Here is a 24,221-nt window from a genome sequence, read left to right as displayed (position 1 = left end):
TCTGGAGAAGATAGGTGGGGTAGGAAGCGGAAGGCCAGTTTGTCAAAATACAATTCGCCAAATGCCCATCGCACTGGATTTCCAAACACACAGAACCTCCTTACAGAAATCCTCCAGAATGTAGGCTCCTCATAACAAGCTCTCAAAGAAACCCCCAAGCTAGGATGTTGGCAGAACAGAAAATGACTTTAAGGGGACTTGAAAAACACAAATTTTGCTATTTTCCTAAGAACACGTTTATCTTCCTTGACTAAATTCGAGAAGGGTCATATGAACAACCAATAAATTTGGAGGAACAAATGTATTTAAAGGAATAACATATTTCTATTCATAATCATTCATTATATTCAAAAATAACATATTTGTGAGGAAAATCAGCAAACTTGGTCAGTTCAGCAACTGGCCATGCTATTAGTTGGCATAAACCCAAGAGAGGGTCCCACACCCTTCAGCCTTCCGACTCCACCCCAAGCAGTCCTGGAAGCCCCCTTGGGAGCACAGCACTCCACAGCACATGGTGTGAAAAACACTGTCTCCGAGTGTGAATCCGTGACCCACCACCCAAGCACCCATTTTAAGAAGAGAGAAACTGAGGCCAGAAGGGAAGTGACTTTGACTTATCCAGTGTCACACGGCTAGTTGGGACAGAAGCAGGACGTCAACTCAAGCCACCAGCTCCAATTCCATGCTCAGCCTCTCCCCTAAGGGCTCAAAATACCCATGACCCAGACTCCCACCCAACATGGAACTCCAACCCACTCCCAGCCCCTGCTAATGGCCAGCAGGGCAGAGCATCATGGAGGACGACCTGCAGAAGGAGACACCCTCTCCCTCATCAGGCCAGAGAAGGGGCCCTGCCCTGCCATCAGCCTGGCCCCTCACCGGTAGTGCTTATCCCACTCTGGTCTCCGACGCAGGTCCGAGAGCAGCAGGAAGGCCTGGGCTGCATCCACATGCACCACCATCTCCATGTGGAAGGAGAGGAACTTGTCATCCTCCAGAGTGTACAGGCGGACCTGCATGGGTCAGAGGGCAGCCTCATTTGCTGGACAGTGGAGTGGACTAATGGGGATGCTGGAGGCTGAGGCTGGAAGCTCAGGGTGACAGCTGACTTGCTGTGTGACTGTGAACACACAGCCCAACCTCTCTGAGTCTCAGCTGCATCCCCATAAAGGTGACTGATGAGAGAATTCAGCACAAATGGGCAGGAAAGTGGCTTAGGACGCCAGTGACTAAGGCAACACGCCATAGTGATGTGGTAGATGGCATCATCCTCGTCCACCTGCTGCACTAGCTCCACGCTTCTGTGGGAAGGCTGGGATCTCAGCCTCCAGCTCCCGTGCCTCCAGCTCCTGTGCAAGCCTCTGGTCTGCCTGGGCCCTCCCACGCTGCAGCACCCAAGAAGAGTGCTTGGCACATGGTAAATGCCCAGACCCACTGTGACCCTGGACAAGCAGCTCTGCCTCTCAAGCAGGAGGCGACTTGTCCAAGGGTACAGGCAGCTGGCAGAGCTTAGGTCTCCTGTAAGCCCGTGCCTGCTGGCTGCCCCCATCCCTGCAGCGATCACTGCAGAAGAATAGGGAGGAAGGGAGGAAGTGCCTGGGCACACAGCAGCAGACCCAAGAGAGTGGCTGAGGGCAGGAAGGGGGGCAGGCAGGAGAGAAGGATCTAGGGCTTCTCGGCTCCAGGCCCTGCAGGGGTGGGTATGTTTCCATAACTGGACTGGTTTCTTGATCTCACCTAAGTCTTTGAAGAGATCCTTTTTTGACATAACTGGTGTGGGAGAGTTCTTGTTGCTTGCCATCAGCCACCTCTGGCTCAGAGGAGAAAGGAAAGTTGGGTGGGTGGGGTCAGCTACCTGACTGATCTCGGAGGACAGCACCCAGTTGTCCTTGGCCACGAGCATCTTCAGGGAGGAGACGTTATTGTAGCTCAGATACACCTGGAAGAGCACACAGGTGCTACCACTACCCCGATCCCTTCTTCCAGGGCCCCAGAGCTGAGGCCAAAGGTGTCCCAGAGAGGAACCTGGACCATGAATGGGGTGCGGGTGCTGTGGAAAGAGTCCTGGACTTTGGGAAGGGAGGTCCAGGCTTGGGCTTGGCTAGACCCACTGTGTGACCCTGGACAAGCTACTCTGCCTCTCAGGGTCTCCACTTCCACCTGCCAAACGGAAATGCAGGCAAGCTCATTGCTAACAGTAGCAATCGTGAGGCATGGCATTCCATAGCCTGCTCTCTCCAGCCTTCCTCCAAATCTGTTCTTGCCAAGCAGGGGAGGGTAGAGGCCCTGGTGGGTCTAAAGACGGTCCCCTTGGTAGCAGAGGGCCTTACCTGGTTGCTAGGGTCCCAGGGGACAGAGAGGGGCACCTCTGTCTGCTTACAGGACACGATGTACTTCCTGGGAAGGAGGGAAGATGACAACCTGGGTCCCCTGGAAGTCCAGCACTTTCCACAGACTCTACTGCAGGCCTACTATGTGCTGGGCCCTGTGCTAAGCCCAGCAGAGCAGGAGACTCTTGTCTAGCCAGGGAGGCTGGATGGTCACACATGACACAACAGCTGAGAGCACACCAGCTCGGCACCTACACCAGGGGCAGCTCGGAGGCGGGGAGTGAGCCACCAGCAAGGAAGGTTATGGCATCTAAGGCTCGGTCCCTACACCCCACACCCCTGCTGAGTGACCTCACCCTGATGCTGCTGTGTCCTCATCTGTGAAATGGGATCAGCAGTCACCCCTGCCCTGTGGGGTCATCACAAGTGCTTGGCACATGGTAAATGCTTGGTGAATGCCACAGATGCACTTTCTTATCAACAACAGCTGTGATCCCTGCTGTGCTTACAGCCGCTAAATTCCCTAAATGCTTTCACAGCAGAGTCAGACACACCTGGCTTTCACTCTTTTGCTTCTTTTTTTTGAGATGGAGTCTCATTCTGTCACCCAGGCTACAGTGCAGTGGTGCAATCTCAGCTCATTACAACTTCCACCTCCCAGTTCAAGCTATTCTCCTGCCTCAGCCTCCTGACTATAGGTGCACTGGAAATAAAGGCATGAGCCACCACGCCCAGCTAATTTTTGTATTTTTAGTAGAGACAGGGTTTCACCATGTTGGCCAGGCTGGTCTCGAACTCCTGACCTCAGGGGATCCACCCACCTCGTACTCCCAAAGTGGCTTTACCTCTTTTTTTTTGCTCCACCTAAAATTTATTTGAAAGTAAATTATGGCAGGAATACCTTTTAAGACAATGGTATAACTTGTCACAACTTCATAGAAAATCAGATTTAATTTTTGTAGCTATTGAAGTTAGAGGCTTTATTCCTTTTTTTTTTTTAAGACAAGGTCTTACTCTGTTGTCCAGGCTGTAGTGCAGTGATGCAATCATAGCTCACTGTAGCTTTGAAGTGGGCTCAAGTGATCCTTCCACCTCAGCTTCCTGAGCAGCTGGGACCACAGGTGTGTCCCACTTTGCCTGGCTAATTAAAAAAAATTTTCTTTTTGGAGAGCCAGAGTCTCCCTATGTGGTACAAGCTGGTCTTGAACTCCTGGACTCAAGCAATGCTCCTCCCACCCCAGTCTCCCAAAGTGCTGAGATTGTAGCCGTGAGCCACCGCCTGAAGCCAGAGCCTGTTTTGGACATGTCATTATTCTCATTTGGTCAGAATAAGACTGAAGGGAGGGGTAGAAAGCTCAGGTGGAGAGTTTCAAAGGCATCATGGTAACAGGGAGCAACACGATCACACCCCACACTGAGGAACCACCAAGACTCAAGTGTGCATTCTCATTGTAGGAATTCTTCTGCTAACTTGTTGAATTCATCTGCAAAACGCAAATGCAGGTTGTGTTTGCCTTCTGACTTCAAATGCAGCCGTAAGCCTTTCACATGCTCATGAATGAAGTCGGCATGAAACCTCGGGACCAGAGGATCCTTCTCGCCATGCACAATCAAGGTGGGGCACTGGACCTGGGGCAGCAGGTGCCGGCAGATGTTACCATCTGGGAGATGTTTAAACTGGCTTATGCCATCCACCCACTTTTCACAGGTTCTGGCAAAGTAGTCATACCCATAGAGGGCTTCTAGAGGCTTTCTTGTTCTCTCACTCCATTTAGAAACATCTCGGATGCCCTCGTAAATCATGCTGTCTTCATCAGTGACGTAGGCGTTGGCGCCCCAGATCACCATCTTGTGGATGTAAGATGGATATTTTGCAGCAGCAATGAGTGCGGTTATGCCCCCATCACTCCACCCCAGCAGAGAAACCTTCTTAAACTTCAGCGCCTTCATCAAATCAACAGCATCTTTTGCATCCCTTTCAAAAAAGTCTACTGGGAAATCGCGATCTGGAGGCTTGGAATGCCCATAGCCTCGAGGATCCCAGGCGATCACTGTAAAGAGCTTCTTATTGAGGTTCTTGAGCTGAGGTCCAAAATCAGTCTCTCCACTTCCCAACATCCCAGGAAGTAGCAGGACTGCGTGATCTCCCTCTCCAGTCTGCTGATAATGCAGATGAACGACATTCACAGCCACCTTGGCGGAGGTTACCGAGGCGCCGAACGCGGCCGCGGGTCCGGCCTGTGAGACGAGGATACCCGGCTTCAGCGCCGAGCGCAGCATCCGCAGCCACAGCACGCCCGGGCGGCCCAGCACGGACACCATAGTCAAAGATGGCCTGGCTTTACCTCTTAAGCAACTGCATCTCCCCTCTGAACATTTCTTCATCTGCCAAACGGGCATCAGAATCAATGGGAAGAACACAAGATTTAAATTCGGCTGGACCCAGCCAGATTCAAATTCTGACTCTGCTGATGATATCTGTGTGTCCATGGGAAGCCACCTAACTCCTTCATCCCCAGCGCCCTCGCCTGTACAACAGGCCAGACGACCACTGTGAAATGAGACCAAATCAAAAGGATGTAAAGGGCTCGGTCCAGGGCCCAACACATACACAGCCCTGAAGAAAAGTGAGTGCCCTGGGGTCAGCGGAGCGTGAACAGCCCCAAACCTGCATTCTGCCCACCACAGAGCCCCTACTCACCTGTCCAGGCGGATCTTTTTTCTGGCACTGGCCTCTCGGTACCGCCGCTCGCCATCCTGGGGAGGAAGTCAGGATAGGTTGTGCCTCGAGAGGTGCAACCAGCTACCCCTACCCTCCATCCCACCCCCTCTCCATTCCCCAGGGCCCAAGGAGATCTGCAGCCCTAACGCGGAGTTCAGGTGTCACTGGGGCAGCTGGAGTCAAAGACTCCTGGCCAAGAAAGTGGGAAACTAAGCTGTAGCCCCAGCTCCCCTCAAACTCTCTGAGTGACCTGGGAACAGCATCTCCCCTGGCCAAACCTCAGTTTCCTTCCCTGGACAGACCTCAGTTTTCTCCTCTGTAAAATAGAGATCCTTTGCTGGGTGCGGTGGCTCACACCTATAACCTCAGCACTTTGGGAGGCCAAGGTGGGCAGATCACGAGGTCAGGAGATTGAGACTATCCTGGGCAACATGGTGAAACCCTGTCTCTACTAAAAATACAAAAATTAGCTGGTGTGGTGGCGCATGCCTGTAATGCCAGCTACTAGGGAGGCTGAGGCATGAGAATCGCTTGAACCAGGGAACTGGAGGTTGCGGTGAGCTGAGATCATGCCACTGCACTCCAGCCTGGCAGCAAAGCGAGACTCCGTCTCAAAAAAAACCAACGTGGATCCTTACAGGGCACGCACAGAGGTAATGAGAGTCCACATTTATAGAGTACTTGCTACACACCAGCCACTCTTCTCAAGGGCTTTTCACGCAGAATTGCACCAAATCCTAAAACAACCCTCCGAATGGAGCTAGTGCTGTGTCCATTCTACAGAGGAGGAAACTGAGACAAGAACGGGTGAAGGCTTGCCCAAGGCCACAGGGCTGAGGCCAGGGTCAGCACCCCAGGCCCGTCTCAAGCCCACCCTCTTTACCACCACATCTCACATCCCCCAGTCCCAAGCACAACATGGAAAATGCCTGGGAAGCTGCTGTGGTTGTGGCTCCCAGCTCCCAGTCCTGAGGCTCCACCCAACTCCACAGCCCACACTAGGCTCTGGGAGGCCAGCAGGCAGGGCAGGGGACCTGCCCCAAGGGAGGGAGCAGCCTCTCAGGGGGCACAGGGAGCATTTTGTAAGAAAGGACCTTTGCACCAGGCTCCTGACTGTCTTCCCGTGCTCCATGCGTTGCTTTCACCATCGTCCTGACCACTCCCAGGGCTCAGCCAGGCACGGAGTCAGTTGCGCACCTATCACCCCACAGCCCTATGAGGCAGGGACTGCAGATATAACCATTTTACAGATGAGGACTGAGAGCTCGAGGGGGTACCACTTGAATATGGTAGAGGCAAGGTTCCAACCCACATCTGACTCCAAAGCCAGTGCTCTCTCAACTCTGCAGGCTCGTGACAGCCCATTAACCCCAACTCCAAGCCAGACCCACACATATTCAGAGTTCTGCCAGGCAGAACAAGCCTGCACTGCACAAGGGGCATCCTGGGGCTCACAGCCAGGACTCTCAGAGCTGGCTGTGCCCCAGCACTGGGGCAGGGTGGGCCCCTCGTGCCCCTGTAGGGGGCTGGCCTGTAGGGAGCTGGCAGGCTCCACCACACCTGGACAGAGAGGGAGGGGAGGAAAGCTGCTGGTGAAGCAGGGTGCTGGCTCCACTCACCCCAGGCTGGGGCCGAATCCAGGGCAGCAGCTGAGGCTGGTCATCTGTGTCCAGGACCACGAAAGTCATAAAGGCACTGTTGATGTGGCGTCGGTGGGTCTCAGCCTCCTGGCGATAGGCCTCCACGCATACGCCCACCTCCATGCTGAGGGTAGGAAGTGCAGCTTCCAATCTGGACAGAACTTCCCGAGGTCCATGCCTCCTCCCCAACACACACACACATGCATGCACACACACACGCATCCACACACACACATGCACATATACATACACACGTGCACACACATGCATCCACTCACACATATGTGCGCACACACACACGTGCATGCACACACACTCCTGCAGTTCTTCCAGCAATCTAGATCGGAGTCCCAGTGACAGGACACCTGGGACCGCTCCCTCCACCAATGTTTACAGAGCACCTCCTGTTCGTTCAGCCCTGTGAGGATACAGGAGTGAATAAACCTGTCCAGTCCATGCCTCATGGGCTAACAGCCGGGGGAGGAGGCACCCAACAGGAAAGCAAAGGTATAAATACACTGTCACAACCGCAAAGGGCATGGAAGGACATAAACCAGGAAGTGGAGGTGGATGGCCTAATTAGAAAATGTTCACTATGTGCGTATTTACGAGCTCTATGGCAGCCTTGCCTCAAACAGCTCAGTTGCTGCTATTCATGTGTATCTTACCATCTTTATTTCTTTATTCCTTTATTTTTTGAGACAGAGTCTCATTCTGTCACCCAGGCTAGAGTGCAGTGGCACAGTCTCGGCTCACTGCAACCTCCATCTCCTGGATTCAAGTGATTCTCCTGATTCAGCCACCCCAGTATCTGGGATTACAGGTGTGCACCCTCACACCAGGCTCATTTTTTTGTATTTTTAATAGAGACAGCATTTTGCCATGTTGGCGAGGCTAGTCTTGAACTCTGAACCTCAAGTGATCTGCTTGCCTCAGCCTCCCAAAGTGCTGGGATTACAGGTGAGCCACCGCGCCCAGCCACTTACCATCTTTATTCATTATAACATAGCAGCCACTACCATTCCCCCTCACTTTGGAAGTTCTATGATTGCAGAATGTGGACATTAAATAGGTGGGGAAACCAAGGCCTAGAACTAGGCAATAATGTTTCCAAGAATTCCGGATTCCTGGAATCTGGACTAGAAACCAGGTTTCACAGCTCCTGCAAAGGGCTTCTCCCCTCCACCACAGCAGCGTGTGTGCAGGCCAGACTGCAAAGAACAGCAGCAGCAGTAAGAGCAGCCGCAATGGCTGGCCTTCACTGGACATTTTCTCTGGCATTCTACTAGTAACGGTTCATTGAATCTGCGTAACTCTGAGGTAGCTGTGATGAGCCCCATTTTATAGACGAAAGAACTGAGGCTCAGGAAGGTTAAGTTACTTCCCAAGGTCACGGAGCCAAACTCGAACTCGGCAGCCTGGCTCCTGATCCCTCACTTTCAATGACCAAATAACGATCTCTGAAATTCTCAAAAAATATACTTATTTAAAGTCAGCTTTCATGGGAGTAAGTATCAGAATTCATTGCAAAGGCAAGGACTCTGTGGGATAATTATTTTAGGAAGTGCATGGGAGAGGGTTTGATAAACAACCAAACACAGACAAGAAGTAGCCCTGTGATCTACAGCAGGCCAGCCTGGGGCCAGGAGCCAAGGAGTGAGACAGACACTGATCTGAGACAGTGGGAGACAGGCTGGGGCATCCCAGAGGAGGGGTCCCTGACACAGCCAGGGTGGGCAGGACTGGGAGTCAGGGAAGGCTCCCAAGGAGGGAACATCAGAGCTGAATTTCAGAGACAATGAAGGAACCCAGCAGCCGGGCAGGGATTTAGACCCTGTCTGCAGGGAAAAGAGTACCTGGAAGGTTTGCAATAGGGTCCTTTCTAGGGTCAGGAAGAGCCCTCAGCCCTGAATGGCCCCGGCCTCGCCCATCCCAGACCCTCACCTATGTTTGAAGGCATTGTTCACGATGGCTTTGAGCACCAGACGGTCGCCGACCTGGGACGGGCCTCGGAAGTGGAACATCTCAATGGCCTTCAGCGTAGGGTGGGCACGGCAGAGCCGGCTGAGGAGGCAGGGGTGGGGAGACAGAAGTGCTTCAGACACTAGTTTGGGCCAGCTTTTTTTTTTTTTTTTTTTTTAAGACAGGGTCTCACTCTGTTGCCCAGGCAACACTGATGCAATCCCGGCTCATTGCAACCTCCCTCCACCTCCGGGGTTCAAACGATTCTCCTGCCTCAGGCTCCCAAGTAGCTGAGACTACAGGCATGCACCACCATGCCTGGCTAATTTTTGTATTTTTAGTAGAGATGAGGCTTTACCTTTTTGGCCAGGTTGGTCTTGAACTCCTGACCTCAAGTGATCTGCCCACCTTGGCCTCCCAAAGTGCTGGGATTACAGGTGTGAGCTGCCATGCTAGGCCATCTTGGGCTGGCCTTCTACCCTGGTCCCATCCCAGACCCAGCCTGGAGCCACACATTCTGACCCACCCACTGCCATCCAACCCAGTGGCAGTTCTGCTCAGAGGCACAGAACTAAAGTCCCATTTCACAGCTTAGAATACTGAGGTCTATGCATGGCTGGAGGAGCCAAGTTTGAGGGGACAGAAGAAAGCAGGGCTTGGGGTAAACCCCTTTCCCATTTTTCTTTCAACTTTTCCACCTTGGTACCTGCTGTTCCCACTATCTAGAAGCCCTCCCCTTATCCAAAGCTACTTGGCATTCAAGGCCCAGCTGAAGTACTCTTCCTCCAGGCAGCCTTCCCTGACCATCAGGCCCTCACCCTCCTCTGAGATCTTACTGTACTCATAGCCAGGGCTGCCCAAAATGGCATTATTTATGCACGGTCTCCCACAGGTTAAACTGGAGGAGGGGTCATTTAAGCCAGGCTCTAAAGAATAAGGAGGAATCCGCCTGGCTGGGAAGGGCATTCCTGGCAGAGGGAACAGCAAAAGCAAAGTCATGGAGGTGTGAGAGTGTCAATTAGTGAAGGTCAGTTGCCATAACTATAAAAAGTGCCCTGATATGTAGGGTAGAACAAGCCCTGAACAGGCAGAGGTTATGGGAGAGAAAACAATTCTCACCCCTTGGAAGAGGGAACAGTCAGAGACGGCTTTATGGAGGAAGTGGGCAGGATATTCACAGATGAAGAAGAGTGAGGGAAGCACAGCAGGAGGCTACACCAGGAGCAAAGGCAGGGGCTGGGAAAGTGGAGGATGGCAACAAAGAACAGCCAATGGAGGATCTAGTGCCAGGCCAAGAGACTTGGTGTTTCCCACGTAAAAGATGAGACCATTTTGAGTAGAAGAAGGAATGGTCAGTTCACAAAAATTCATTTCTCTGATTCGGAACAGTGGAAGCCTTGAACGCCAACCCCAAGCTGGGGCTTCCCCTCCAGAGGGAGATGGCCAAGGAGGGGAGGAGGAGAAAGGAGGGGAGGCAGAGGCAGCACACTCTGCCCTCACCTGGCTGCAATGGTGGCCACATTCTCCATCCAGGCCATGATCTGGCCCCCAAAGGTGTTGCCCTGGTGATTGGCGTGGGGAGGCAGGACCAGTTCCACGCTCTCCACACGGGTCTTCTCGGCCGGCACCATGCGGCTGCAGTCTCTGCTCTCCAGATCTGACCAGGGTTGGGGTAAGGGAGGGAAGCGGGGAGGTGAGAAGGCCTCCAAGGGCAGCCCCTCCCCACAGGCAGCCCCAGGACCCCCACCACTCCACCCCACTCAGGTTCTTTTATTTACTCGGCACCAAGCGCACATGAGGCAGTGGGTGGCCCCGGGTGAGGAAGGGAGGGCACAGGGTGAAAGGGATGAGCTCATCAAACGCGGTGGACACAGCACCAGCTCTGAGACAAAACAGCTGGTCTGAGCCTCAGCTCCACTCCAGACTGCCTGTATGGCCTTGGGCAAATCAAGTAATCCCTCTGAACCTTGGCTGCCTCATCTGTACAGACAGATGTCAAACCCGACTGACAGGACTGTTTGAAGATGAAATGTGATTATTGGCATAAAGTGCTTGACTCAAAGCCAAGCGTGGTGGCTCACACCTGTAATCCCAGCACTTTGGGAGGCCAATGTGGGTAAATCACTTGAGGCCAGGAGTTCAAGACCAGCCTGGCCAACATGGTGACACTCTATCTCTACTAAAAATACAAAAAAAATTAGGTGGGTATGGTGGTGGGCGCCTGTCATTCCAGCTACTTGGGAGGCTGAGGCACAAGAATCACTTGAACCCAGGAGATGGAGGTTGTAGTGAGCTGAGATCACGCCACTACACTCCAGCCTGGAAGACAGAGTGAGACTCTGTCTCAAAAAAAATCATAATCACAAAGTGCTCCAGTAAATATACTCTCAGAAAGGATGGTTCTTCCCCACCCTCTGCCCTGGTGATTCCCTTAACCTTGGCAGCAATGGCGTTAGGATATCCTTAGTAGAAGAGGCCAGGCAGTGAATGGGGCCTTGGGCTTCAGGGAGGCAGAGGCTGGCATGCCCCACCAAACCCAAGGTGGTGCCACTTGTCTCCCATCTCCCATGGAGATTTCTTCAGGGAAGGTCCATCAAAGAGCTGGCATTGCCCTTAGCTTGACTTGCAGGCTCTGAAATGCCACAGGTAGGGCAGGGGCCGACAGGAGGGGAAGGTGAGGGTGCCTGAGCCAAACTCTGGAGACAGGATGCAGAGGGTATTCGCAGGGCAATGGGGCCTGTGGCTTAGCGGGAGCTACAGTGGGTCGAGAGACAGTACCCAGTCAAGCTGAGCAGCTGCATCAAGTGCCAGGCAAAGGCACTTGAGCTGATCCTTAGGTGGAAGGGCTGTGAGGACAGAAGAGACGCAGGGGGCTGCAAGGGGGTAGATGGAGCGAGGGGGCCTTGGTGACTGTAGAACAGCTGGGCCTCCCCAGCTCCAGCCTCCAAGCCCTGCATAACCAGGACAAGCGGAACTCAGAGCACCGCTTGCCGCTTCCACTGAGCTTGAGGGAACATCAGGGCTGAATGTTCTGCTCTCTCCCCACTCCGGGGAGACTTTCACCTAAGATCGCCTCCTTTGGGTTTCAAGGAAGACTCATTCTGGAGATGAATAAATGAGTCCAAGTTCTCCCCTCTGGGCCTTTGCTCAGGTGTGCCCTCTGTCAGGGCCATCTGTGCCCTTTCCTTAGCTCCCACCTGTCAAAATCCCACCCCGTCCAAAGGAGATCTTTCTGTACTGGTATAGAACAGCCCTCAAGATATACTTTTAATGGGAAAACTGCCGGCGCAGTGGCTCACGCCTGTAATCCCAGCACTTTGGGAGGCTGAGGCGGGTGGATCATGAGGTCAAGAGATCGAGACCATCCTGGTCAACATGGTGAAACCCCGTTTCTACTAAAAATACAAAAAATTATCTGGGCATGGTGGCGCGTGCCTGTAATCCCAGCTACTCAGGAGGCTGAGGCAGGAGAATTGCCTGAACCCAGGAGACGGAGGTTGCGGTGAGTCGAGATCGCGCCATTGCACTCCAGCCTGGGTAACAAGAGTGAAACTCCGTCTCAAAAACAAAAAAAAAAAAAAGGGAAAACTGCAAGATACAGACAGTATGTACTGAATGCCCCTTTTCAGGGGCTGAATAGTACATGCTATGCTTAGATGTACAAGGAATGCTTCTGGAAAGAGACCCTAAAACGGGTAATAGTAGTTGCTTCTGGGGAGAGGACCTGGGTTCTGAGATGGAAAGGAGGCTTGCTTTTTATTTTCTATCTTTTGTGGGGGAGGGAATATATATATACGTGTGTGTATGTGTATGCATAAACACACATACACATAAGCATATATATATGTTTTTTACATTTTTTTATTTTTGAGATGGATTCTTGCTCTGTCACCAGGCTGGAGTGCAATGGCGCAATCTCGGCTCACTGCAACCTCCGCCTCCCAGGTTCAAGCAATTCTCCTGCCTCAGCCTCCTAAGTAGTTGGGACAATAGGCGTCCGCCACCATGTCCAGCTAATTTTTGTATTTTTCAGTAAAGATGGGGTTTCACCATGTTGGCCAGGATGGTCTCAATCTCTTGACCTCATGATCCACCCACCTTGGCCTCCCAAAGTGCTGGGATTACAGGCATGAGCCACCATGCCTCCGGCCACATATGTTTTACATATGCTTTTTTTTTGAGACAGAGTCTTGCTCTCTCGCTCAGGCTGTAGTGCAGTGGCGTGATCTCAGCTCACTGCAACCTCCACCTCCTGGGTTCAAGCAGCTCTCCTGCTTCAGCCTCCCAAGTAGCTGGGACTACAGGCATGTGCCACCAGGCCTGGCTAATTTTTGTATTTTTTGTAGAGACAGGGTTTCATCATGTGGCCAGGCTGGTCTCGAACTCCTAACCCCGTGATCTGCTCACCTCGGCCTCCCAAACTGGTGGGATTACAGGCGTGAGCCACTGTACCCGGCCAGGTTTTATATATGCTTTTTATAGATGGATATATATATATATATACACACTTTAAAAACTCCTACAGAGTCTTCAAGGCATTGCTCAATACTGTCTTCCCAAGCACCTTGGCTTCTGGAGACCGAAATGCGTTTTGTGGACAACAAAGGGATTTCTGCAGGACCTAACCGTAGCCTCATGGTTCCTGGGAGCTGGTAGGAGGACCAAACACTCGCTTTCCCTGTAGAAGACCTCGGGGCCAAGAGAGCTAGAGAGACCCAGGGCCACCTGTGGGTGGAAGTCCCCGGAGCCTCCCTTCCTGCCTCTGCCCAGTGGGGTCCCAGGGCAGAGGGGCCAGGCAGGACCCAGCTACCCTCCCCATGCACACTGGCAGCTGCTCACTGTCCTGAATGGCGCAGTTGGCCAGGAGGTCCTTGATGGTGTCCGCATACACAAGGCGCATGCGCCGGCGCTCGGCCGCCACGCTGTGCTCCATCTTCTCCTCCTCTGTCCGCGGCGTGATCTGCTTCAGCTTCACCTGTCGGCCAGGGGACAGGGTAAGGGACCCTCAGGGCGAGTCTCCTGAAGTAGCACAAGGGTCTGTCCCCAGCGCCATCCCATGCCTGAGGCTGGCACACAGCAGGCCTGGACCAATGCTCAGTTCCAAGGCTTCCTCCTTTGCCCCATCTTCCTGCCTCCATGATGACCTGATACCACATATTCATCCTCCAGCTCCCACCCAGGTCCCTTCCTTGGGCAAAGGCTCAGAGGATGGGGATGTCACTGCAGGACATGTGGAAGGGTGGGACCAGAAGAATCCTTGCTGGAGAAGCACAGGGAGAGGTGGGGGAAAAGAGAGGGGAGGCAACTGGGGGGTCCGAACGCAATGGGGAGTGGGCCTTCCCCTGGGAGCTGTGGATTCCTGTTGTGTCCCTCCCCATCGCCTCTGCCAACCCCCAACCTCACCACCCTGATCCAGAGTCACCATGGCAGGTGCCCAGGTCGCTGAGCAGCATCGAGCAGCCAGGGGCACCCACTCACCTTGGTGATCTCTCGGTGGGCCACGAAGGTGGCCAAGGCCTTGCACACATTCCACTGCTTCTCAGAGCACAGGTCCTCTGAGGCCACCTGGATGCCCACCTAGAGGGGGTGAAGGAACAAGGAGCGACACTGCACTCACCAGTGAGAAGCCCTGCAGCTCCACCAGACAGCAAGTCCCAGCCCAGGCCAGGCCTCTAGAGTTTCTGTGCCACCTACCAGGTCTGGAAGGCCTGAGATCTGAGGTGGGTTTTGACTCTGCCCTTGGGTCCCCATGAAACCTTGGGCAAGTCACTTCCCTTCTCTGGGTCTGTTTCCTCATCTGCAAAATGGGAGTGATCAGACCTACCCTTGCAGGATTGTTGAGAGGATTAAAATGAGACTATGTCTACAACAGGGCTTAATGTAAGTAGCATGTTGGCTAAATTTAAAGGACAGGCCAGGCTCAATGGCCTGTAATCCTAAAACTTTGGGAAGCTGCAGCAGGAGAATCACTTGAGGCCAAGAGTTCAAGACAACCAGGGCAACACAGTGAGACCCCTGTCTCTGGGAAAAAAAAAAAATTAGCTGGGTGTGGTGGTGCATGCGTGTAGTCCCAGATACTCAGGAGGCTGAGGCAGGAATATTGCTAAAGCCCAGGAGTTTGAGGTTACAGTGAGCTATGATTGCACCACTGCACTTCAGCTTGGGTGAAAGAGTAAGACCTCATCTCAAAACAATAATAATAAAAATAAAAAATCAAGTCCAGGCGAGATGGCTGATGCTCCTAATCCCAGCACTTTGGGAGACCAAGGCAGGCAGATCACAAAGTCAGGAGTTCAAGACCAGCCTGGCCAACACAGTGAAACACCATCTCTACTAAAAATACAAAACTTAGCTGGGCTTGGTGGCAGGCACCTGTAATCCTAGCTACTCGGGAGGCTGAGGCAGGAGAATCGCTTGAACCCAGGAGGCAGAGGTTGCAGTGAGCCAAGATTGCACCACTGCACTCCAGCCTGGGTGACAGAGCTAGACTCGGTCTCAAAAAAAAAAAAAAAAAAAATCAAGAACAGGCACCTGGAGTACCTGAGCATTTATGGGGTGCCCAGAGGCATAGTCAGGACTATGTCACCCAGCCTCAGTGCTCCCTCAGGAACCACTGGCCCAGCTGGTGAAGTTGCCTGGGCTTGAAGTCCACAGGTGGGAAATAGAGTCCTCCTGCAAGCTCACAGAGCCCTGGGCATCACCAGCAGTCCTCCCATTAACTCAACAACCCTGCAACACAGGAATCCTGTTCCCTTTTGCAGATGAGGAGACGCTGTGGGAGGCAGGCTCAGGGGCCGGAACCCAGCACTCTCGCTGCCCCAGCTCTGCCTCCAAGATCAGGTGCTGATGCTGTCTTCCCTCCATTCCCACAAACACCTGGCTGCTGAGGCTGGATGTGAAGACTCGGGGCTGCACGTCAAGTGCCACGCCGGAATCTATGTAGCTCGGTGACCTAGGGCAAGTCCCTTCCCCTCCCCAGGCCTGGATTTTCCCGTCTGCGTTACAGGATTTGGGACAGGAAAATCCTTGGGATTCCCCTTGCCCTGCCAACCATTGCAGAACTCAGCTGCTCTAATCAGGGCCCTGAGAGTGTAAGTGGGCCTGGGCTGCCAGGAGAAGAACGGGGAGAGGAGGTAGAGGACCCGCCCACGCACCCACGCACCCACGCCCAGGCAGTGCCCACCCCACACACCTCCATGCTGGAGTTGAAGGCCCGGTTCACCTTGGCCTTGATATTCACCACTTGTCCAACACTGGGGAGAGGAAAGTAGGAGGTGAGCCTTCCAGAGGAGCCAGAGGGAGGAACAGGGGCCTCAGATACTTGCAGAGCCTCTCTTGTGGGGAGCTGGCGGGAGAACATGGCTTGCAGAACATATTCACATCTGCGACGTCACCAAGTCCTCAAAGCCAGCCAGCAAGATAGCGTCAGCATCCCATTTTACAGATGGGGAAGCTGAGGCTGAGAGAAGTAGCACGATTGCACTCATCTGCTCCCCCGTTCCCTGCTCCCCGTTGTCCAGTTAATGCCTGTGCTTCTTTCTGCTCTTGGCTCAGTGGTCCCCTCCTCAGGGAAGCCGTCCCTGCCCTGCAGTGACCCTCTCACCAACAGAAGCCTGCTGAGGCTCACCCTGCAGCACTGTCCTGGCAGACTGAGCCATGTCTCCCACAGTTCGTAAGCTGTACCAGGGGAAGGGCCATGTGTTTTGCTCCCCATTGACTCTCCAAGGCCTAGCGCATGGCACAGGGTGGGTCTCCCATAAAGGGTCGCTGACTGAATTCATGCATTCTACATGTATTGAATGCCTAGTAAGGACAAGATGCTATAAACAGGGCGGGAAGAGAAACGGAAACGTTTAAAGAATGCCTGCGAGGTGCCCAGCACTGTTGGAGCCTCAGGCCCACCCCACTGGAGCCTTAGAATAAGCTTGGCAGGTAGGTTTAGGAGAAACTGAGCACCAGAGAGGTTAAGTCATTTGCCCAAGGTCACCAAGCTGAAAAGTCACAGCCAGGCTTCTAGACTGACTCTGTTGACGGCACCAGCCCCTCTCTTCCCAGCTGCAGCCTGTCTTTCTGGAATGATTCCCACATCTAAATGAATCCCCAGGGAAGCCACCTCACCTGGACTGTGCCTAATGGAAGGGGCAGAGGGTGCCCACTGATGGACTGTGGGAAGGAGGGGCAGGAGGCTAAAGGCTGGCCCCATTCAATCGCCGTGTGACCTCCAGCAGGTCCTTTCACTTCTCTGGGCCTTGGTTCACGAACATGGAGAGTGCCATGCTGACTTCTTTCTCAAATGACACAGTATCCTGGCCAAGCCTAGGAAGAGTGCATTCCAAGGGGCTTGCTGGTCAAGGGGCCGGGCCACCATGAACACAGTGGGCATAGCCACACAGGCCTAGGTTCCAGTCAAGCTCCACCTTGACCATCACACTACAAAGCTGTGTGACCTTGGGTGAGTCACTTTGCCTCTCTGAGTCCATATCCTCCTGTGTAAAGTACAGAGAATGCATGGCTACTGCCTGTGGTTCTGAGGGTCAAGTGAGAGAAAGAGGGGCTGAGCCAAGTGCCAGGCCTGGCCCACAGCAGGAGCTCAATAAATACCACAAGCTCACATCTGCCAGACATTTGTTGATTCATGTTCATTTTTTCAGCAATACTAATGGTCACGGAGTGGGGGGGTCATTTTTAGGAGATCCATGCTGACATAGTGAGGGATGAAGCATCACAATGTCTGCAACTCACTTTCAAATCCTTTAGCAGAGAGAGAGAGAGAGAGAGAAGGTATATGTATCACATCTGCAATCCCAGCACTCAGGGAGGCCAAGACGGGCAGATCACTTGAGCTCAGATGTTTGAGACCAGCCTGGCCGACATGGTGAAACTCTACTAAAAATACAAAAAAAAAAAAAAAAAAAATTAGCCAGGCATGGTGGCACACACCTGTAATTCCAGCAACTTAGGAGGCTGAGTTACAAGAATGGCTTGAACCCAGGAGGCAGAGGTTGTAGTGAGCCAAGATTGCACCACTGCACTCCAGCCTGGGTGATGGAGCGAGACTTTGTCTTTTAACAAGAAAAAAAAAAGAACGTATATGTATTTCTTTATCTATACCTAGATAAAGCAAATTTAGAAAAATGTTAACTATTGGGTCTTAGCGGTGGTGATCATTGTACTATTCTACTTTTTCATATGTTTGAAAGTTTTCATGATCAAAAATTAGGACAAAAAATTTCTGTGGTCCCCCAAATAAAAATAAAAGTCTATTTTCTGTAGTGCTGGAGGAATTTGTGATTCTTCCTCCTCTCCCTTCTCTCTCTGGTTTCCCCCAGAGCCAAGCAGACACCCATCTGGGCTTCTAAGCTTCTCCTCTTTCCTGACTGCCCTCTGTCCCCACAGCTCAGACCTAAACTGGATCCCTCCCCAGGGCCACTGTCCAGCCTCCTCAAGGACCCCGGAACTCCTGGACACCCCTCCAAGTGTTCACAATGCAGACAAGCAGCCCCCCATAAACAAATCTGACCCCTATGAAGCCCTTCCCTAGACCAATTTACTCTCAGGAGACAGAGGAACATGTTAATTGCACCACAGAAATTCAAATAGAAAACCCAGATGATGAAGGACTCTAAAGGGCAAATGGCCAGCTTCCCTCAATAAATACTTTTTGAGAGAGAGAGAGACAGTGAGCTAGTGGAGGGTGGTGGGGGTATCTATAGAGGTTTTTTAAGAAGCAACCAATTACAATTATTTGCATCCTGACGTGAGTGACAAAATAACTGCAGGCTGGGTATGGTGGCTCATGCCTGTTATCTTAGAGCTTTACAAGGCAGAGGTGGGAGGATTGCTTGAAGCTAGGAATTTAGACCAGCCTGGTCAACATAGCCAGACCTCATCTCTACAGGAAAAAAAATTGTTTTAATTAGTAAGGTATGGTGGCGCATGCCTATAGTCCCAGCTACTAGGGAGGCTGAGGTGGAAGGATGGCTTGAGCCCAGAAGTTCAGGGCTACAGTGAGCTATGATGCTGCCACTGCACCCCAGCCTGGGCAACAGAGCGAGACTCCATCCTGAAAAAATAAATAACTGCAAAGCAAACAAAATAAAAACAAATTCATGAGAAAGTTTGGGCATTTGAATACTGACTAGGTACTGAAGTTAGTGAAAATTATTGTTAATTATTTAGATGTGGTAATGATGTTAAGGTTGTGTTTAAAAAGAGTCCTTCTCTAGGGAAAAAAAAAAAAAAAAAGAGGGCCAGGTGCAGTGGCTCACGCCTATAATCCCATCACTTTGGGAGGCCAAGGTGAGCAGATCACCTGAGGTCAGAAGTTCAAGACCAGCCTGATGAATATGGTGAAACCCTGTCTCTACTAAAATTACAAAAATTAGCCCAGCTTGGTGGTGGACACCTGCAATCCCAGCTACTAGGGAGGCTGAAGCAGGAGAATTGCTTGAACCTGGGAGGCAGAGGTTGCAGTGAGTTAATATCATACCACTGCATTCCTGCCTGGGCGACAGAGCAAGACTCCATCTCAAAAAATAAATAAATTAATTAATTAATTAAAAGAGTTATTAGCCCTTAGACATACATTTGGAATTATTTTAAAGTGGCAAAAGCAGAAACGAACAAACAAAAAAACTTCATCTTTCCTCAGGTGTGTCCAGGCCCTTCCTGGCCACCAGCCATGCTCCAGGCCTCTCCCCAGTTTGTCCTCCTTCCCAGCATCCTCTCTGGCTTTCCCTTCCACCCACAGCCTCCTCCGCCCAGATTCACCTTCACTCTGCTGGGCCCTGCAGCAGGTCCAGCCATCATGCATGAACTCCTAGCCCTCTCTATTTCTTGCTCCCCTAAATAAAAGAACTTGTATTGGCTGCAGGGACCCAGAGCTGGCCCAGACACAGCTCCACTGGCTTCAAAGTGTCACTACGTACAGAGCTGACAGTACTGGAGTCAGCTCAAATGCCTCTTCCAGGAAGCCCCCGTTGACTACCCTCAGTGCTATAACACCTACCCCCAGACCTATAGGAAATATATATAGCCATTGGTTAAGAGCAAGGGCTCTGGGGTCAGATTGCCTGCTTGATAGTATATCCTGGGTCCTCCATTAGCTGTACTACCTTCAATAAGTTACTTCAATTCTCTGTGCCTCAGTTTCCTAATCTGTAAAATGAGGATACTAATAGCTATGACCACATAGTGTTGTTTTGAGGATCAAATAAGTTAATGTATTTAAAAAGGCATCAAAATATAATGTATCAGTATTGGTGCACTAATTGTGACAAGGTACCCTACAAATGTAAGATGTTAATCACAGGGCAACTGGGTGTGTGGTATATGGGGACTCTCTGTACTATCTTTATTTTTATTTTTTTATTTATTCTGAGACAGGGTCTCACTGTGTCATCCAGGTGAAGTGCAGTGGTGTGATCTCAGCTCACTGCAACCTCCACCTCCCAGGCTCAAGTGATCCTCCCACCTCAGCCTCCCAAGTAGCTGGGACCACAGGCACATATCACCATGCCCAGCTAATTTTTGGTAGAGACTGGGTTTTGCCATGTTGCCCAGGCTGGTCTCAAACTCCTGAGCTCAAGTGATCTGCCTGCCTCTGCCTCCCAAAGTTCTGGGAATACAGGCAGGAGCCACTGTGCCTGGCCTTGTACTATCTTTAGAGATACAATGTTTTTGTAAATTTAAAACTATTCTATAAAACTATTCTAAAATAAAAGTTATTACAAAGCAGGCCAGGCAGGGTGGCTCACACCTGTAATCCCAGCACTTTAGGAGGCCGAGGCAGGCAGATCACTTGAGGCCAGGAGTTCAAGACTAGCTTGGCCAACATGGTGAAACCCCATCTCTACTAAAAATACAAAAATTAGCCAGGCACAGTGGCGCATGCCTGTGATCCCAACTACTTGGGAGGCTGAGGCAGGAGAATCACTTGAACCTGGGAGGCGAAGGTTGTAGTGAGCCGAGATCACACCATTGCACTCCCGCCTGGGTGACAGAGCAAGACTCTGTCTCAACCAAAAAAAAAAGGTATTACAAAGCATCTGTGTGTCAGAGCCCATTATTGCATAGAACTTCTCACTGTGCATTGAAACGATGTTCCATCTGCCTCCCCTGCAGACTGGAAGCTCCAGGGAAGAGGCTGTGCTCCAGTGGCCTTTGCGTGCCCAGTCTCAGCAAGGCCCCTGGTCTGAAAAAGGTGCTCATCTCATATGAAGTTTGTAGTGAGGGAATGACTGAATGAGTGAGTACAGGGACTGGCCAGTCTTCTTCCTTAATGGTGACACACTGAGCACCCAGTGAGTCCTGAATAAGCCCTTGGCACTTGATGTCCTAGCTAGTGCTGGTGAGTTTAGGATCAGGCCCAGAGACAAGAGTTCTGTGTATGGCCCTGTAGCCTGTCTTGGGCCGAGGGCTCAGCCTGCTCCTTGGATCCCAGAAGCAAGGTCTATGGGCAAAGCTATGGGGGGACAAAGCTATGGGGAAGCAAAGCTATGGGGAGTCGAAGCCCAGTGTGCTGTGACAAAGATTTTTCTATTCTGTATACTCATAAAAAATAAAAATAAAAACAGGCACGGTGGCTCATGCCTGTAATCCCAGCACTTTGGGAGGCCGAGACAGGTGAATCATTTGAGGTCAGGAGTTCGAAACTAGCCTGGCCAACATAGTGAAATCCCGTCTCTACTAAAAATACAAAAATTAGCCGGGTGTAGTGGTGCACACCTGTAATCCCAGCTGGGAGGCTAAGGCAGGACAATCGCTTGAGCCTGGGGGGCAGGGGTTGCAGGGAGCCAAGATCGCACCACTGCACTCCAGTCTGGGTGACAGAGTGAGACCCTGTCTCAGGAAAAAAAAAAAAAAAGAAAAGGCCAGGTGTGGTGGCTTACGCCTGTAATCCCAGCACTTTGGGAGGCTGGAGCCGGTGGATCACCTGAGGTCAGGAATTTGAGATCAGCCTGACCAACATGGTGAAACCCCGTCTCTATTAAAAATACAAAAAAAAATTAGCGAGGCCTGGTGATAGATGCCTGTAATCCCAGCTACTCGTGAGGCTGAGGCATAAGAATTGCTTGAACCCGAGAGGTAGAGATTGCAGTAAACCAAGATCATCTCATTGCACTGCAGCCTGGGTGACAGAGGGAGACTCCATCTCAAAAAAAAAAAAAAAAAAAAAAAAAAAAGGTCTACCTTGGTAATGAGGTAATGAGCTCCTCATCCCTGGAAGTATGTGAGTAGAGGTTGAATGGCCCAAGCCATTCACTCAGACTTTGCCAAGACACCTTGTCTGGGGGCCTCCCTACAGCCCAGTGACCAAGGACCCACAGAGAAAGTCCAAGCTCAAAAAGGCATTCACTGATTAAGTTCCATTTTGCAGATGAGAAAACTGAGGCCCAGAGAGAGACTGACTTCTCCAAAGTCACGCAGCACCCCACAATGCTATCTTGGCCGTACCCTGGCTGGGGGAACACCCCCCCTCCGCCACAGGATGGAGCAGCAGGTCAACTCCTAGCCCCTCACCATCCCAGAGACACTGCAGAGGCTTCAGGCTTCCCCAGAGGCTGCCCCCACCTCATTTTCGGTCAGTCAAGTCAGGCTCTAGGCAGCACATAGGCTGACGGGGCAGGGAGACATGAGGGTGGGCCCCAGGCTCGTGGGAGGGAGACCAGAGGACCTTGAGGCAGGAGGGGCCACTTACCTAATGGTGTGCTCAAAATAGATGTCATCCATGGAAGCTGTGACACAGGGGCAGCCAGCATGCCTCTCCGCTGGCATCAGGGGAAAAAAGTCAGATGTTAGTAGCCTCCCCCCATCACAGGCCTCTGCTCAGATGTCACCTCCTCAGGACGCTTCTCCAGCCATCCAGAGCCAAGGCCACAACTCCCACCGCACCCTGCCGCCCCCTTCCTTACTCTCCCTCCCCGCAGTCACCACCCCAAGCCTCTTCTGTATATCTGCTTTCCATCTGTCTGTTGTCTCTCCCTCCTACTAGATTATAAATTACTTGAGGACAAGGATTTTGCCTTTTTGCCTGTTTTGTTCATTGCTGTACCCCAGTCCTGGAACAGTCCCTGGCACATAGTAGATGCTCAATAAGTAACTGCTGAATGAGTGATCACACCACACCGGCCTGTTTCCTGGCCTTCTGGAGTCCCTGTCCCTTCACCCGCCCGTTCCCTGCCTGAGTCATTCTCACTCTCAGGACTCCACTCAGGAGCCTCAGCCCCTCAGGAATCCCTTCTCTGCCCCAAGGGCTGTGTCAGGGCCTCTGAAACAGTGCTGAGGGGACACAATCGGGTCATCTGCCAATCCACCCCTACCCCCCACACCACCAGGCTGTGAGCTCTGTGAGTTGGAGAGCACTGGTACAACAAAAGGAATGAAATGAGCCCGGTCCGGTGCCCCTCAACTCAAGGGAAGGAGCACGGTAGGGCAGGCCCACGGGCTTTGTTTGCTCAGCGGCATCTCCCAGCCAATCCGAAGCAGCCGCGTAGAAGGCTGCACCGTGTTGAGGGAGGGACTTAGGGCCTGGGACCGACACTCAGGGCTGTGGGGTCTAAGCGAGAGGTAAGCTGTGAGGAGGCTGGCGACATTGGGAAGGGCATTTCAGACAGGTAGACCAGCATGAGCAAAGGCCAAGATGAGAAACAAGTATTGCGCTCAGGGCGGACAGTGACCATCTCTGCAAGCACAGCCCCTGCTCCGGGCCTGTGGGGCAGGAGGGCATGGGAACGCAGCCTCACCGGACAGGCAGGCCGTGGTGTCGATCCACTTGAGCAGCTGCCCGACGCCCAGCTCGCCGCGCTGGTTGGTGTGGCAGGGCAGCACCAGCTGGCTCATCTGCACCTCCGTGGGGTTCCGGTATCCCTCGCCGTCTGTCATGGCACCGTCGCCCTCTGCACGTGAGGCTGACTTCCGGGATGTGCGGCTGGAGAACACGGAGGCCAAGCCCTGGGGGACAGGTGGGGACCGAGAGGTCCAGCCCTGAGAACTTAGGGTCTGAGGGAGAGAGAGCACGTAGGGCCACCTCCCACCAGATCCCAACCCGAGAGTGGTCACCACCCTCCAGACCATGGTCTCAGACCCCAGGGGCTCTGCGGATGCCGCTTCTGCAGTTTCCTTTTGGCTAAGAACCACGCATGAACGCAGGCTTGCACCCGAGTGGAGCAGTGGAGACAAAACCACGCGGAGAATTCAGTGCTCCTGGCTTCAGCTCCGGCGCTGCTTTTGAAATGGTTGCCTTAGATTTACCTTCATTCTGGAAAGAGTCCCCTCTCTGTGCAGGGAGGCCTAGCAAGCCCCGTAGCAGTCAATCCCAGGGAACTGTTCCTGATACAATATTTCAAGAAGCTGCTTTGATTTCATCCCCAAAGGGCTCCTTTCTTGGGCTCCCTCCATCTTCAGAAACCATTAGGTGAGCACTTGGATTTATTGACTGGGAGGGCTATGGGCGGTCACTGACTAGGTGTCTGAACCAGGGCTGGGTACGGCAGCTGCCAGCTGGAAAACTGGCTGAGAAAATTCTCAAACTTATGAATTAGAGCTGGGGTTTCTGCTTGGAGC

At 52.3% G+C, this 24,221-nt stretch overlaps 2 protein-coding genes across 3 annotated transcripts in view; both read right to left on the bottom strand.

The window, feature by feature from the left end:
* The window catches only part of ACOT11 (acyl-CoA thioesterase 11), a 71,339-nt gene that overhangs the window by 12,232 nt on the left and 34,886 nt on the right, over positions 1-24,221 (bottom strand). For both annotated transcript variants that reach the window (XR_010341189.1, XM_064372392.1), the window contains exons 2-13: positions 23,402-23,609; positions 22,357-22,426; positions 15,850-15,910; positions 14,136-14,234; positions 13,497-13,632; positions 10,158-10,314; positions 8,640-8,759; positions 6,675-6,819; positions 5,035-5,090; positions 2,334-2,400; positions 1,859-1,942; positions 883-1,016 (exon numbers count right to left, since the gene is read on the bottom strand). Coding sequence is in view for 1 of the 2 variants with exons in the window: in XM_064372392.1 (XP_064228462.1) it covers positions 883-1,016; positions 1,859-1,942; positions 2,334-2,400; positions 5,035-5,090; positions 6,675-6,819; positions 8,640-8,759; positions 10,158-10,314; positions 13,497-13,632; positions 14,136-14,234; positions 15,850-15,910; positions 22,357-22,426; positions 23,402-23,609 (1,337 nt within the window). In the remaining variant the exon portion in view is untranslated. The remainder of the gene's footprint in view (positions 1-882; positions 1,017-1,858; positions 1,943-2,333; positions 2,401-5,034; positions 5,091-6,674; positions 6,820-8,639; positions 8,760-10,157; positions 10,315-13,496; positions 13,633-14,135; positions 14,235-15,849; positions 15,911-22,356; positions 22,427-23,401; positions 23,610-24,221) is intronic.
* On the bottom strand, positions 3,609-4,655 carry LOC105710152 (valacyclovir hydrolase-like). Its single transcript, XM_064372393.1, has one exon. It carries the CDS (start codon positions 4,653-4,655, stop codon positions 3,780-3,782), a length of 876 nt encoding a protein of 291 aa, XP_064228463.1. The 3' UTR covers positions 3,609-3,779.

The sequence above is a fragment of the Aotus nancymaae genome, unplaced genomic scaffold (genome assembly GCF_030222135.1).
Source record: "Aotus nancymaae isolate 86718 unplaced genomic scaffold, 86718_ANA_hifiasm-v0.15.2.pri h1tg000007l, whole genome shotgun sequence".
Classification (NCBI taxonomy): domain Eukaryota; kingdom Metazoa; phylum Chordata; class Mammalia; order Primates; family Aotidae; genus Aotus; species Aotus nancymaae.
Note: the sequence above shows the minus strand (reverse complement) of the source record. Positions and strands in the feature narration are given on the sequence as shown.